This window comes from Polypterus senegalus, chromosome 14, assembly GCF_016835505.1.
Source record: "Polypterus senegalus isolate Bchr_013 chromosome 14, ASM1683550v1, whole genome shotgun sequence".
NCBI lineage: Eukaryota > Metazoa > Chordata > Cladistia > Polypteriformes > Polypteridae > Polypterus > Polypterus senegalus.
The window spans coordinates 10,521,141-10,538,093 of NC_053167.1; the positions used below are offsets into that span (position 1 = coordinate 10,521,141).

At 37.2% G+C, this 16,953-nt stretch overlaps 1 protein-coding gene across 1 annotated transcript in view; it reads left to right on the forward strand.

The window, feature by feature from the left end:
• Window positions 1–16,953, forward strand: part of rab22a (RAB22A, member RAS oncogene family) — a 39,242-nt gene that overhangs the window by 4,197 nt on the left and 18,092 nt on the right. The window contains exons 2-3 of the mRNA XM_039735541.1: window positions 6,636–6,715; window positions 7,346–7,427. Of these exons, the coding sequence (XP_039591475.1) occupies window positions 6,636–6,715; window positions 7,346–7,427 (162 nt within the window). The remainder of the gene's footprint in view (window positions 1–6,635; window positions 6,716–7,345; window positions 7,428–16,953) is intronic.

Genomic DNA, 16,953 nt, shown 5'->3' on the forward strand with positions numbered 1-16,953 from the left:
TTTTGTAAAGCGTTCACCTCACTTGGTTGAGCAGCCCTGTGGGACATCCAGCTACTTCGGGGGGATCTTGTGAAGTCTCAGGAATTCATTGCTACCCTGTACAGTGGTACTGTGAGTGCTGTACAGAGGTTATGGGGTTCATCAGGGATGTGTTCTTGCTCCTACCCTGTTCAATGCTTGCAATGGCGGCAGTAGGGCATCTGTTGGTGAAGCGAGATTCACTGATCTTGACCTTGCAGATGATGCTCTCAAGAGACTGACTGAGACTGAGTGAGGAGTCTGAGTATCTGGCCTTGCAAGTGTCCTTGATAAAAACCAAGATCCATGCCTTTAATGCCATTAGCAGTGTGTCTTTCTTTTGAGAGAGTGTTGACCTCATTGAGAGGTTTACTTACCTTAGCAGTGACATTCATGTCTCTGGTAACTCATCCTATGATAGCTCTGTCTCCCCTCGACTTCAGCCAAGATCTTGGCACTACAAGATCTGTCAGAAGACAGTTTGGGAGACCATGAAGTAGGGGGGTTTGGTTGTGGGAGTCATGCGGTCGCTTGAAAGGGATGTATGGTGCTCCTAATATCTTTGCAAGAGGACAATGGTCCAAGTCTTTAGAGTCCTGGTGCTTCCTGTTTTGCTATATGGTTGAGATATGGACGCTAACCAGTACCTGAGGCAAAAACTGGACTCCTTTAGCACAGTGTCTCTTAAGAGAATCCTTGGGTACTGCTGGCTTGACTTTGTGTCGAACAAGTGGTTGCTCAAGGAGTCCCAAATAGTAATAATAAGGCACCATTACTTGCATTGTGAGAGAGCATTAGTTGCAGCACTACGTCCATGTGGAGCGATTCCTAGTTTGTGATCCGGCTCATAGGATCCTAATTGTTGAGGTCCTGAGCAGCTGGACCTTGACCTGACTTGACCTTACCTGAGATTCTGCTTCACAGTAGCTGGTAAAAAACATTCAGAAGGTTGAATATTTTTCTGGTGTAATCAGTGTTTTTTATTTATGGCTACAACAACTAATTGTCACAATCGATGATAATCGATTATTAAAACATTGGCAGTTGATCACTTTCATTGATTATGTCATTAGGCTGAATATTTGTGGTGCACAATTGCATTCACAACTGAATGAAGTAGTGACACATTTGAAAAATGACAGATGGTAAGCAATTGACAGAAAAGACAGTTCATCCTAAGAATTCCAGAGTTTAGGAACACTTCACGGTGATCACAGAAAAAAGATGGTGAGTTGCAAAATGTATAGGTCTGATTTCGTATGACACAAAGAGCACAACAGTTGGAAACATTGTTACAGGCTCTTTGGAGGAGAAAGACTTGCCATCATTCCAGTAAGTTGAATGTTACTTCAACCTTATGTGATACAGATGCAAGGAAACAATGTGTTCTTGTTCAGGCATAATAGAAAGATTTTTCATTTGAAGTGGGGAATAATTCAAGTTATAGTTCAGCCATCTACAATGCGAGTAAAACATTTTCATACAGAGTATGTGGCAGAATTTCATGATAGGCAAATTAAAAAAAAAAAAAATTGTCATTAACCAGTAGCTAGTAAATGTTCAAATTTTCACTTCCCATATTTGAGTGTATTTTATTTATTTATTTTTTTCCAAATTTACCTGGTTACTTTGCTAAATTATGGTGCTGCATTACACACTTACAAGCACAGGTAATGTTAGTGCGTGTTTGTGTACACAAAATGGATGCAAAGAAATGTAAGTCCCTGTCCGAGTAGAAAACTATTTTTTCAGTCCTGTGTACAAAGGAAATCAAAGATTCTAGCACCATTCAGATAAAATGAAGCAGTAAGTGAAGCAGTGAATCCCATAGCTTGCAACTGCAACTGAAAAGCATATTGCTCATTCTAGTCAAAAGGTAGGAGCAAGATTCCCAGAATATTTTACTGTCGGACTTAAGCTGGTTCCTGTAAAATATGTTGGAGGATGCAATGATGTACAAGTACTATTTTAGTAAGCCAATTTAGCCGATGTAATAGATTTTGTGGCAGGATCACACAGTTTCAAATGGGAAAATCTTAACTGCACACTTCCAAGAGCAAGTGACCTGCAACAGGCTGCAACAGTGTCTTGACTGTAAGCAAATGCACCAAAGAATTTGCTGTGGTAAAACATTTCCTTACATAAAAAAGAACCAATAATGATGCAAAAACATATGAACTTTCATTCAAAATGAACTTGGCGTATTATATAGTAAAGGAACAACTTTAGAGCACAAAAATGAAACCACTTGTTTTGCTGCAAAAGAAAAACAGTCTGCACATTTCCTCAACATATGACAGTGATGTTATTTTTGCTGAACTAATTTCAAACTTTGCTGCAGACTGCTGCAATAAAGGAATTCATAAAGTTACAATGGTGCAACAAATTTTTCTGTAGTGGAATATTGTGGTAGTCAGATATTTAAATGACACTTTACCAGTAAACCAACTCTTTCACAGAAAAAAATACTTCAATTACATGTTTAATTTTGAAGTATTGGTTCATTGTGATTCTGAATACATAAGCCACATTGTAAGTTTAGTTGATTTAGTTCGTTGAAAACATTTCAAGCAAATTTTGTGTGTGTGTGTGTGTTTGTGTGTCTGTTCATTGTTCAACCAAAGCCAGAAATGCCACTGTTTCATTTTTATTTATTAGTACTGTATTTGTAATGTATTATGTAAATGATGTAGAAAATATTTATTTTGTTTAAAAATTCTACACAAGTAGTTAATTTAAAAAAAAAACTTTTTATACGAAACCTTTTTTTTTTTTAGTAAAACGTTCCATTTCATTCACTTCATGCATTTAATTTTAAATGAAAATAATTAATGCTTATCATTTTTTTTAATCCAATTTATCGATTTATCAACAAAAATAATCACTCGATTAATTGAATTAAAGTAATCTTAATTTGCAGGCATAGTTCTTTTAGATTGTATATGCAAAGTAATGCATCTGCTTTTCCATTTTTGTTTCCCAGTCTATATGAGATGATAAAATCAAGGTGATTGAAAAGTAAAGCCCACCATACTTTTCTAGCATTTAAATATTTACATAAACAGCCAGGTTTTGATTTTAAAACTATGTTGTGGAAACACTCAGTCAATACATAGATACAAGCCTCCATCCTTGTTCTTATCCAAAAACAAAAATCACTGCCCCTATAAGGAATAATGAACTGTTGAATAAAGGCTGTTTTTAAATTTGCCTGTTTGTATTCATCCATAGCTTAACTTTCTGTACAATAAGGGGTGAACATTTTTCCTTCTGGTATACTGTATGTATATCAATGGCATAGTCATATACTCGTTGGGGGAGAAGTCAGTCAGTCAATCAGTCATTATCCAACCCACTATATGTTAACACATGGTCACGGGGGGTCTGCTGGAGCCAATCCTAGCCAACACAGGGTGCAAGGCAGGAATAAATCCCGGGCAGGGCACCAACCCACCGCAAGACACACACACCCACACTCCAAGCACACACTAGGGACAATTTATGTTTGCCAGTGCATCTAATCTGCATGTCTTTGGACTGTGGGAGGAAACCAGAGTACCTGGAGGAAACCCACGCAGGCACGGGGAGAACATGCAAACTCCACGCAGGGAGGACCCGGGAAGCGAACCCAGGTCTCCTTACTGCGAGGCAGCAGCACTACCACTGCGGCACCGTGCCTTGGGGGAGAAGTCCAGTGGATATTTGTTTATGAAGCATATAATTGAAATCGTGATAAGAGGATGGAAGTTATTCCATGGCCCCACAGTGCAGTGTGGGGAGGGTACAACAATTGCTTCTACAACAAGAGCTGCATTCTTTTATATCCTTTAAGATGCCAGTCAATAATGGGATTATGTTTTTTGCAATCACAGGTACCCCAGAATAACACAAGGGTGTTTGCTTGAAATCAAAAAGAAAAATCTTTGTTCTTGATGTTCTTCATCTCTATACAGGATGATTTTTAGGTGTCATTTGGTCTATTATCTGCATGTCCAAAGGTTTGCTATCCATAGACGTTATGAATTCTGTGTATTTTAATGTGAGGGGTTTTAGTTGCAAGTCTGTCGCTAGTCTAGTGAAAGTTTTCTGCTGCACCGGAATCAATTATCACTTGAGTATTTAGAGTACCAAGTTTGATGTGTATGTGTGTATATATACACGTTATGATGCAAGTACATATATATTTATAATGCAAAGTTGACTGACTTACTCACTCACTTACTTATTGATAAGAGCACTATTTCCTGTTTAGTTAAAAAGCTGAAATTTGGCTGGATTGTACTGTACATCTAGGGCACTAGGACATTTCACTATATCAGTATTTAGGGGTTAACAAAAAAGTTGGAAAATGAAATACCATCAAAATGTCAAAAATGCTTTGACTGATTTGATCAAAGTTTGCTGACACTATAGAAAAGGAAAATTAGTTGGCATTTGATTTTTTTTATTCATCAGTATCTTTCAGTAATAATGCTTTAACAAGTGGGTATTTTAGGGCACACCATTTTTTTTCTCTTAGCACAGACAGGACGCCAATTTAAGGCTACCAACACAATAGTACCACTTGCCAGTAGTGTGGACATTTTATGACAAGGGGAAACAGATGGGACAATATGTGACATTAATTCAGGAGTGGGAGAAGGAAGGTTCACCGAAGCTGAAGTAAGATGTGGTTGCACGCTGCCAGGGATGCATGCAGAAATACAGGAAAGGTTTGATTCCTCATGCCCAAGACAATAAGCTGCGACTAACAGTGCCAGCACAGCTCATCAGAGAGAGGTGATGGACAATGTATACAGTGCTGGTCAATTCATTAGGCGACATAGTTGAGTCCTAAATATGCATGTAACACCAAGGAGTGGTGTAGCTTACTGTAGTACAAATTGCAAAAAAAAAAAATGAATGATGATTTCTGCTTCAATCTGCCACTCAAGGCACCATTGTAGTCCATGTGCAGCCAAAATTGGCAGAGCAATTTCAGCCATAGGGTGAATGGGTAATAGTGAGACGGGGACCCAAGACATCAAAATTTAGTCCCTCAGTAGTCCAGTCTCTTCATGTAAGGTTTGCCTCGGTTTGCCAGACTTCCTTCTTTGAAGCTGGTTAAATCTTACTGATATCTACTATGTGTCAGAAGGGACTTTTAGGTCTAGCTCTAATTTCAATAGAGAACAGTGTTCGAAGGTCTTTGGACATGGAAGACATAATATCTGCAAGTAGTGATTTTTGAATGTGGCATTTTTTATTTCTATGCATACTTTTATTTTTTAAATATTAAATTGTGCAATTTCTGTTTATTTTACCATGTGCACCCTACAATTATTTGCATTTTGTATACTTTTTTGCTCATTTAGATTTTTAAAAATCTTTTTTCTATACAAATGTTATTTTTTGTAGTGTTTTATTTATATAATTGTTTTTTCACAAAATTAAATGATTTATGTTTATTAAATTCTCCTTGTTGATTTTATTAATTTAGACTTTGTTCTAAAATAATGGTTTTGAATTTTACCATGTTGGGACTCTGGGGAGGGTGAGTTGGAGGGCTCTGTGAAGTTTTTTGCATAGTGCACAGAGAGTCGCTAGAATCATGTATTTGGTTCAAACTTGGAAAGCAAAGGTTTTCAGCATTACGTACATTTTTGCAGAATAGGTGGTAATAAAAGTGGTATTCTTAAGAAATCAGTGATGCATTTGCTTCTCATTTTATTTATGCAAATGATCTTAATAAAAATATACCTAACAGCCTGAAAAAACATGCAGGTAACACTAAACTAAATGGAATGTTGGAAGTTAGTAGAATTATTTTATATGGACCTGAAACAATGTCTAGGTGGGCAGCTATTTGAAAGTTGAAATTTAATGTAAACAAGCATGATTTGTTACTAGTAGGAAGCAAAAATATTACTATACAATTATAATGTTTGAAATTTGAGAGTACACCAGTAGGAGCCTCAGTGAACCTATCACTGCTTAACTACACATTTGTAAGGCCTCATCTGGTATATTATGTGAAGTTTAGAAATTACAGCACTGAAGAAAGTCCATGAGAGTGACTAGATTTATTCCAGGGCTGTTGTTATGAGCTAGCAGGGAAGGCTGAAGAAGCTGAATCCTGTTAGTCTGAGCAAGTGGAGTCAAGAGTAGACCTGATTAAAGTGCTCAGAATTGTGATAAAAAATAATATAGTGGATGCCAGCTGCTACTGCAAAATTCATTCAACTAAAACACAAGTTTATGGATGGAAGCTGTCTAAGGAACAGATGTTGCCAAACATAAATATTTTCTTAATACAAAAAACCGTAGTTGTCTATGGAGTATGTTACAAAGTACTGTGTTACATTACGGTACTTCAGAACCTTTTAAATTCCATAATATTTTGCAAAACTTAACTGAATACTGGTTGTGTTTTGACTGTCTGAGTGGTCTGCTCTTGCACTTGCTCTTGTGTTCTGTAAAGATTCAATCAGGGTAATTTTTATGGGTAATATTTATTGGAAACATCTGGTCTTTCCCATACAGGACACAATCAGAAAGTACATTGGAGACCTGTAAAAATGGCTTTATACTTAGTTTCACTTACCAATTCTTTGTTTATTTCCCTGCCTTATTCTCAGGACACTGGTGTTGGAAAATCAAGTATTGTGTGGAGATTTGTGGAAGACAGCTTTGACCCCAATATTAATCCAACAATAGGGTAAGTGGTGATGCTCATTATGTGTAACTGCCATTGCTTAGGACAATTCTGTTGCAGATGTGTGGTATCTTTAAATTTACCACATGTGATCCTCTGCCAGTTTTAGTTTGGTTGGGCTCTGTGTACAGTTTTAAATAAACAAATGATACTGAGAAGACTACTGTTGTTAATGTTATTTTTGCATTGATATGTGGAAGGAAGACTGAGCTCATGCACAAAAACAAATTAATTTTACAGTGACTTTTTGTATACATAATAGGCACTGCATCCTGAATCGTGATGAAAAGTAGAGGTTGTAAACTGTTTGCCATGTCTTGTAGATTTTTGATTTTATTAATTACATTAGTTATCCATTGTTCTTATGTATACCTCAGTGTTTCAAGTTTCCCAATAGAAGAACTGTGCTTATTGTATTTTGTATGTTTACTTAGTGCACTGACTGAATTTTATTTCAGCTTAGCTGACAATCAGATTACTTTTTAACACTGTTGTTTCATATGTAAAGTTAATTGCATTTTCTTTTAATGTTCTGCTAAAGTGAAAAACCATTAAACATTGCATGTTTGAAAAATGTTTTTGTTACATTTACTGTCAATATACAAATTTCAGTCTATCTTATCTCATCTGCAGAGCTTCCTTCATGACAAAAACAGTGCAACACCAAAGTGAGCTTCACAAATTCCTCATCTGGGACACTGCGGGACAGGAGAGAGTATGTTGATGTTAAATTATTTAGAAGGAAATCTTCTTTTGCATGTTTCTCTATAAGCCTTTATCTCCCTAGTATCAAGAAGCTTGTGCTTTAAGCAGCCTGTAGTTCATCTGTAGTCTGCAGTTGGTTCATGTGAAGTAACAAGTAGTTATTCTTCTTCACAAGCAGATATATTGTAAATGTTATGTTTCCCCCTAAACAGAAAATACATATTTTTCCCTTATTTTTGAATTAACCATTTTTGCTGATATGGCAAGATATTTTTCCCCACTTCCATTCACATGTTAACTCGCTAAGGTGTTCTTAGTGGACTTTTTTTTATCCCTACCTATACAGTAACTTTAGCAGAGTGAGTATTAACTGTAGAAAGGATGTACAGTATCTGTTATGTTAAATAAACTAAAGCTAAGTTTGTTATGGAAAGACTATCGTGTCCCGAATCTTATCTATGTATTATTAGATTTTTTTCCCAGGCTTCATTTATTTTAATTATAGTAAACATTCTAATTACCTATAGGCCTTACTTTTCAAAAATACAATGTCATATTGTGTCATTTGTGCACAGTGATTTCAAGAACTGTTGAAGGTATAGGCTAGGAGTTGTCTGGTATAGTGTACACACAATGGTAATGAACCAACTCATAATTTTATAATACTTGGTTATAATATACTGTGCAAGAACTGCTGTGATATTTTATAGTATCAGCAGTGATCATATTGGATTGGAAATATACAGCGGTAGTTATATTAATCATGCCATTAATATCAGCCAGTTTGTGCAGATAAGGTTGCCTCCAAAAGCAAAAGTTTGGCTAACCTTGAGGATGCATTTAGTAAGTGTGTTACAAAGCTTAAGTGCTTGCTAAGCACTGTGGCTGTGAGCATAGTCAGTTTTTGTGCAACTGATCCAGTAGGAAAGGTATTCAGTAAATATTAGTACATCATCTTATCTGCAACCTTATAGAAAATGACAATGTGGTTACTACAGTTCCCATCAGCCAGTGTGCTACTCACGATTATTTCATCAGCATTCACAAAACTTAAATAAGGGAATCAACAAATACGGCATATCAGCAAAGGTAGTAACTGCTGCATTTTTTTTTTCTTTGCTACACTGAGATAACAATTTTACTGTCTCCCTGGATTACACTGTTTATTTTAGAGTAGATCTTTTTGTCTCATCTTAGGTATGTTGCATTTACATAAGACACTTTTCCCCCCATCTTTATTAATCTGGACCTTTTTCTGAAAAGTGTGTTGCCAAAACCAGTGCTATTGCAAACTCGCACATGAAATGTAACATAAGCAAAACGGTCAAGTTTCCTTTTGAATAAGTACCTATTGTGATGTTATATGGAGCGAGATTTAGGTAAACGGACAGTTGTGGTGTGATGTGCTTGGCCAAGCATGCACTTCATTTTACTGTGTCCACCATATGTGGTAATAAATATGAAATGAATGGATTACACTACTTTTTTTTTATCAGTGCATAGCCTTGCATTTTTGAAAAAGCCACTGTTTTTAACCGCATATCATCAAGTCCGCAATACCCATCAACTATTAATGCTTTTTGAAGTTAACAAAGAAAAGACAATTAAAAAATGAAAAGAAAGCACACCACAGTTTAACTGAAACAGTTAATTGAAACAGAATGAAGTGTGCTTTTTTTTTATACCAGATTTTAGATTTAGTAATATTTTTAGATTTAATAATAAATCAACTTTAAATTGCCTTTGTAACATTACTGAATACCCTTATTTAACGAAGTCCTTTAATGCAGAGTTCTGCTACAATCAGTTTCACACCAACGCCACCAAGAATTGTATGTAGCATGATCAACAGTAAATAACTCAAGTGAACTAATAACATTAGTCCCTTATTTAAAAAAAAAAAAAAAAAAAGCTCCACTCATATCATAAATCATGACATCTCCTACTGATTACCATTGCTGTCCATTTCTACTGATGTTGGGCTCATGTAGTCCAGAATGTTATTGACTGGCAACAGGTAATCTTCTTTGATGATGACTGCTGCATCTTCCTTTGTTTGAGGGTGGTGGAATTTGAACATGGAAAAAGAGAAGACTGGTACAGCCTGAATAAATTTATCAAAACAGTTTGCCGAATGAAATTGAAGTATCCAAATGAGGTGCATCGGTAACCACAAAATCTGGTTACCTCTGCTACTTTTTAGTTGTTGTTTGATATGTGAAGATGCAACGAGAAGATCCTGACACAATCATACAATAATTTTAATGGTAGTGCCACTTTTTAGTGTTTCCTAACCAGGTAGTGCCCATCTGCTTAAGTGATGTCAAACCCTTGTTTATAAAAAAATTAAAGCAACACTTTTTAATCCGAGTATAGAATCAAGTCAACCTACTAGTTAAGTAGCAGAGGGGTTTGTTAATCAGTTTCAGCTGCTTTGGTGTTAAGGAAATTAACAACAGGTGCACTAGATGGTCAACAATGAGACAACACCCAAAACCGGAATGGTTTAACAGATGGAGGCCACTGACATTTTTCCCTCCTCATCTTTTCTGACTGTTTTTTCACTCTTTTTGCATTTGGCTACGATCAGTGTCTCTGCTGGTAGCATAAGGCAATACCTGGACCCTACAGAGGTTGCACAGGTAGTCCAACTTCTCTAGGATGGCACATCAGTATGTGCCATTGCCAGAAGGTTTGCTGTGTCTCCCAGCCCAGTCTTGTAAAGAAGGCTTCAGGGCACCCAAGAATGTCCAGCAAGCGCCAGGACCGTCTCCTAAAGTTGATTCAGCTGCAGGATGAATCCCCTTTCCGATTGTTTGAGGCATCTGGAAAAAAGATTGTCGTGAGAAGAAAAGGTACGTGCTACCATTAGTCCTGTGTCAAGCCAACAGTAAAGCATCCTGAGACCATTCATGTGTGGGGTTGCTTCTCACCCAAGGGAGCGTGCTCACTCACAATTTTACCTAAGAACATAGCCATGAATAAAGAATGGTACCAAAACATCCTCTGAGAGCAACTTCTCCCAAACACCCAAGAACAGTTTGGTGACGAACAATGCCTATTCCAGCTTGATGGAGCACTGTGCCATAAGACAAAAATGATGATTAAGTGGATCGGGGAAAAAAACATCGAAATTTGTGGTCCATGGCAAGCAAACTCCCCAGACCTTAATCCCATTGAGAACTTGTGGTCAATCCTCAAAAGACGGGTGGACAAACAAAAACCCACAAATTCTGACAAACTCCAAGCATTGATTATGCAAAAATTGGCTGCCATCAGTCAGGATTTGGCCCAGAAGGACAAATTGTAAAGGACTTGGAATAGGAAGGGCCAACACTACAAATATTGACTTTTTGACAGTTACATTAAGTTTATGCAATAAAAGCCTTTGAAACTTATGAAATGCTTGTAATTATACTTCAGTATACAACAGAAACATCTAACAAAATCATCTAAAAACACTGAAGCAGCAAACTTTGTCAAAACCAATACTTGTGTCATTCTCAAAACATTTGGCCACAACTGTACTGTGTCTGCCTTCCTCAGTCCTCATTTACTATATGTACAGAATCAATTTTAATGTTTCACAAAAATAATTTCATGTGAAAATATTAGTAAAGTAAACTAAGATACTGTTATGCCCAGTGAAGTTTGTGTAAGTGCATTTTTTAGATTTGAAACCTGGCTCCACAATTTGCCATTAGAAATTTGTCCTCCTTGTTTACAGCACTGCAAATGTTTTTCAGTATTTTCCAAAGACATCATGCCTTCACAACAATGTGTCAGGCTCAGATATTTAAATAATTCCACAGTCGTTCTTGTTCCAATGCGAACTTGGTACCATAAAGATTATAAAGGTCAGGTTTGTCTTCAGAGCCTGCCACAGCTTGGCCCCCCATTATACAGCTTTCCTCTGTTAGCACAGTATGTTTAAATGAGTTAACTGACATATACTACAAGTAGTCAGTGATGAAAAATATACAGTGTTGCAAATCTTAACCTTAAACACACAGAGGAATATTTTAGAAATTTAACTTTGAACATACTGAATATGGATATTGTGTTTATAAGAATTACTTTTGAATGATTTAAAATCACTTATGTTTTTTTTTTTTGGCCTGGTGCCTCCTGCCTCACTGGTATGAGACAATACTGTATATTGTGCAGGATATTACACCCATATGATAAAGAGTAAACCAATAGGTGTCTTCAGCAAACATGACCTGATAGGCTTGTTGATGTGGCATGCACAACTTCCAACCCCAGGTGTTCATCCCCTAAAGCAGGGCTATTCAATTACAAATTCAGTTGGGCCAGATTGTCAAACCAAGAAGGTTAGCTGGGCCAGTCACTTTAGCGGCAAAGCAGCTCGTAATGACAAATTTTAAAACCAACACAAACAAATTTATTCAAAAACATAAGGTTTATTTGTTGTTTCTCCTTTAACTTTGGTCAGTTTGCAAAGCAAAAGGTGCATACAAAAAGAGCTGAATTAACAGAATCTGAAGTAGCCTCTATTTTTTCCACTTACAAAAGAAAAAAAAAACTGACCTAGGCTACATATCTGACCTATCTGATCACAAAGTGCATAAAACAAAATAGTGCACAGTAGTAGGCTATTAAAAATAACATTGTTTCCTTTTGAAACAAAATAAATAACTTGCACACATTTGACCCAGGAACATCTCAAAGTGCATAAAATAAAAAGTGCACAGTATTCACAACTATAACAACACTGAGGGAACATATTTTAAATCACCATGTGTGATTAGGCATGCAGTGTAGGCATGTGTAGGCTGCAGTTACCCTGCTGACTTAGTGGGAGAAGTGACATTTTTTGTTTTGAACGAGAGCAGTGACTTTAGGCTCGTAAGTTGTCAATGCAATTCGAAGGCATTGGTGGAGAGTATGGTCAGTCAGGGAGCAACGAGAGTTGCTTTTTATGGAGTTCATGTGTGAAAAACTTGACTCACATGTATATGTTGATCCAAACATAATGAGCATGACGATCGCTACTTTCTTAATGTTAGGGAACTGATGTGCGTTGACATCAGTCCAAAACATTGCAGGCCCGTTAGTGGAAAGCTCCTGTGCCATGGTTACAGATGACTGCATGTCAACAAGTTCGAGTGTGAATTTCCCCTCGTCAATGGAAGGGACCAGTTTCTTAGCTCTGGCGGATAAGTCCCCTTCTATTGCAACAGTGAACGGGTCTCTGACAAAAACGGCCAACTCTGTGGGCAGATCAAGTCCATCCAATCGACCAGCAAAGTTATTTTTCAACATCGCAATGAAATCTGTCATCACATCCGTGATTTGTGCGGGGGATGAGATGCACTTGCCGAGTGTCGGAAAATGCAGCATTCGGCCTGTGCTCAAATCATTTGCGAAATGGTCCAGTTTAACTTGGAATGCGGACATCTGTTCCACAAGGTCGATGACATTTTTGTCTCTGCCTTGTAGTCCCAAACTGAGATCGTTCAGGTGTTTGAATATGTCGCTCAGAAAGCAGGCATCGGCCATGAAGTTGTCGTCCAGTATGCGACTCAAGTGCGTTTCTGCCTTTTTGCTTGCTGCCGCGGAGGAAAGTTATGATCTCTTCTCTGAGACCGCAGAAACGCTCCAGTGCTTTGCCTTTGGACAGCCACCTCACGTCATTATGCAAAAGAAGGTCGTGGTGCTCAGCAGACATTTCTGACAGCAGCATGCGGAATAAGCGGTGTTGGAGGCTTGATGTGGAGCGAATAAAATTAATTATAGCCATAACGCTGTCCATTGTCGTTTTGAGCGCCCCGCTTAGTTTTGCGCACAATACCGCCTGATGCACAATGCAGTGTAAGGAGATCAACTGAGGTGCAACAGCGGACCAACGTGCTGCAAACCATTCACTTTCCCGGTCATGGACGGAGCCCCATCTGTCACAAGCATGCACACACGCTTCATATCCATACCACTGTCTTTAAAAAAGGCGGAAATTTTCCCAAAGACTATATCGCCAGTTGTGTGTCCTTCTAACGGCAGTAGGCGAGCAGCTCCTCTCGGAAGCATTTGCCATCAAAAAAACGGACATATATGCACAACTGAGCAGTATCAGTTTTGTCTGTGGACTCATCTACTGCTATAGACATAGTATCAGCTTTCATCAGGTCTCCTAACAGCGTTTCATACACATCTGCAGCAAGAATTTCAACCCTACGAATGTTTGAAGTATCTGACAGGGGTACGTTTTTCATAGCAGATACCACGCTCATTTTAATTTTATCGTCATTTATTACCTCATCCACGACAGCCAGCATACAGTCCTTCATGGTTTCAGAGTCTGTGAATGGCCTTTTCTTTTTTGCCAGTATCCAGGAAACACGAAGGGATGCTGCAGTAGCTCTCACTTGGGCTGTGAATGACCGCACCATGGTAGTACTGCTCCGGTTGTAAGATGCAATCAAACTCTGCACTTTTGCAGCCCTCTCTTGAGATCCCTCTGGAAAATTGGTGCGAAAAGTGTGGTGTCTCCGCACATTGTAATCTTTAAATACTCCAACGCACTCATTACAAATTAAACACATCGGTTTGGCGTTTGGATGTGGCGGTAAAATAAACAAGTATTTGTCAGTCCAGGCAGGGTTAAACTTACGGTTTTCATTGGCAATTTTACGTTTCAGTGTTGAGAAAGACATATTGATAATAATCTAAGCTACTACCGGCACGCTCTGCATTGTTGCGTGTTGCAGGCTACGTAATTTACGTAGGAATGCGCGTTTTTGGCGGGACCGTATACCTAATAAATACTTTATATTTATATTAATATACTATATATTTATATTAATATAATATATATATATTTGTATTAAATTATATTAAATAACAATTTATGAATAATATATATTATGAGGGATCAAACTTCTTTTCACAAAGCTTTAAAAAATAGGAATCAGTAAAATAGACATGTGGAGTGCCATTTTATGCTATATTCTGGATGCTAATCATGGATAAGATGACATTTCTGACATTTGATTCTTTACTGATGGCCCTAGCCCTCTAAAAGCCAGAAGGTAAAAATGAGAAACTTAAAATATAAACTTACAGGGTATCTTTTTGGATAGTTTCAAGGTCAGTGATTACAAATATGATGTAATTTTTGATAATTTACCTTGAATATGACCCTTGATGGATTTCTGCCAGAAGATAAATATGAAAAATTCTGTCGAAACTGTCGACTTTGAATATTGAAATTGAAGACATATTTTAATATTTTACATATTTGATTCAACTAATTTTTTTATTATTATGTACTTCTGCCTCAAGAAGTGACTCATTTAATTTCTTATGAATGCCCCAAATTAGTCTGACATACTAATTCAGATTTTGAACTGTTTAAGGATTGATTTATTTGAAAACATTTAACATTTACTGTATAGGAATGTAATTTGACTACATTATTGGCGGCCTAGTGCCAGTATTTATTTTTTTTGACTCATTGTCAATGTGAAAACACACCTCTGCAGAGTGGTCTAAATCATTTGCAAGTCTGAAACACAAGGATTGCATAACACATGTATATCATGACAGCAGACAGTTGTTTTAGAAGTCACATAATTAGCTAAATGGAAATCACTTGTCTGTACTATAAATGCGCCTATATCAAAAGGGTCCAACTTTTAGGGAGTCAGTATCGTAGTGTGAAAAAATTATTTCTTATGTATTTTTTCTTTATCTACAGTATATATAATAAATGTTATACTTATATGCACACATATACTGATAATATAGAACAAATAATTACTTTTTAGCTGTGCCTAAAACATAGCATAGCTTGGGTGTTGAGATAAGTTGTGTAGTGTTTCCACAGTCTTTATGATGAATTACTGCTTTCTTATCTACATCTATATATGTCTAAGAATGTCTTTGTATAGAAGATGACGAGAAAAGACACTTCATGCAACTCTGTGAAAAGGTGTTTGAAAAGCATAAGTCGGGGGATGGATGCAAAAAAATTTGAAGTCACTGAATATCCCTTGGTGTCCAGTTAAATCAGTCATTAGGAAATGGATAGAGTATGGCGCAGCTGTAAATCTGCCTAGAGCAGACCATCCATAAAAAACAAGTGATTGTTCAAGAAGACTAGTGAGGGAGGCCTCTAAGAGACCTGTGTTAAAGGAGTTACAAGCTGAAGCGGCTGGGCCTGGATGGACTGTATATACTGTACAATGACTGTTGCCCAGGTGCTTGACTAGTTGTAGTTTTGTGGAAGAGTAGCAAAGAGAAATCCATTGTTTTTATATATATATAAAAAAAAAGCCTTTGCCAGAAGACTCATGAGAAGACTCTTAAGGCAACAGAAAGAAGGTTGTGTGGTCTGATGATACTAAAATTGAGCTTTTTTGGCCATCAAACTAAATACCATGTGAAACACTGCATGTTTTCGAAACACACCATCCCCACCATGAAGCATGGTGATGACAACATCATGTTGTGGGGATGCTTCTCCACTTCTCCTGTCTGGAAGACTTGTAAAGGTAATGGGTAAAAAGTATGCTGCAAAATACAGGGAAATCCTGGAAGAAAACCTGAGGTAGTCTGCAAGAAACCTGCACCTTGATAGAAGATTTGTTTGCCAGCAAGACAACAACCTCAAGTGTAAAGCCAAAGCTAGACAGGAATGGCTTAAAAACACCAATCTTAATGTCCTGGAGTGGCTTAGTCCAGACCTCCGTCTGATTGTGCATTTTTGACTAGACACCCTCTTGATCCCCATGCAACCCGACAGAGCTTGAGAAGTTTTACCAAGAGGAGTGGAGAATAATTGCATGATATAGACCTGTGCATACAGACACAAGGCTGTCTTGGCTACCAAAGATGCATATACTAAATACAGACTTGAAGGGTGTACATACACAATCAATTATTTTGTGTTTTATATTTATAATTAGCTCTTTTACCTGACATCATCAGAACAGTGATAAAATGTATGTTTCATTTGTTAAGTAAATAAAAAGCAGGTCTGATGCTTGTGATCATCTCATTATGGCAGGAAGATGTGTTTTTTAGTAGTATTTAGCATCTAGTACTTCTGAGCATATTAAGCTTAGTGTGAAATTAATTGTAAGATTTAGATAAATAATTTTGCAGTGAAAAACAATTCATAGAACAGCGTTGATTATCTCAATAGTTTAGTAATAACATTGAAATATTATAATGATTTTTAGAGTGCACCACAGTCACAATTGTTGTGAGACAAATGAGGATCAAGTGGCACACAAACCAACCTCCTCCTTGAGCAGCGCTCATGGCATATCCCCACAAAGTATCCACCCTTTATTATTCCTGCAAATTCAGAAGGACTTTTGTTACTCCAGCTCAAGCATGGATCTCATAACAAATGGGTAATTTGCTGGCTTATTATTTGCCCTAGTCAAAAATTGAATATAGTCCTTTTTGTTCATTATAAAATGAGCATTCAGGAAAGAGGGTATAGATTTTTGATATGATCACCTGTTAGAGTTAAGTGTTTCAACATGCTTAAATAATTTAAAATTCTC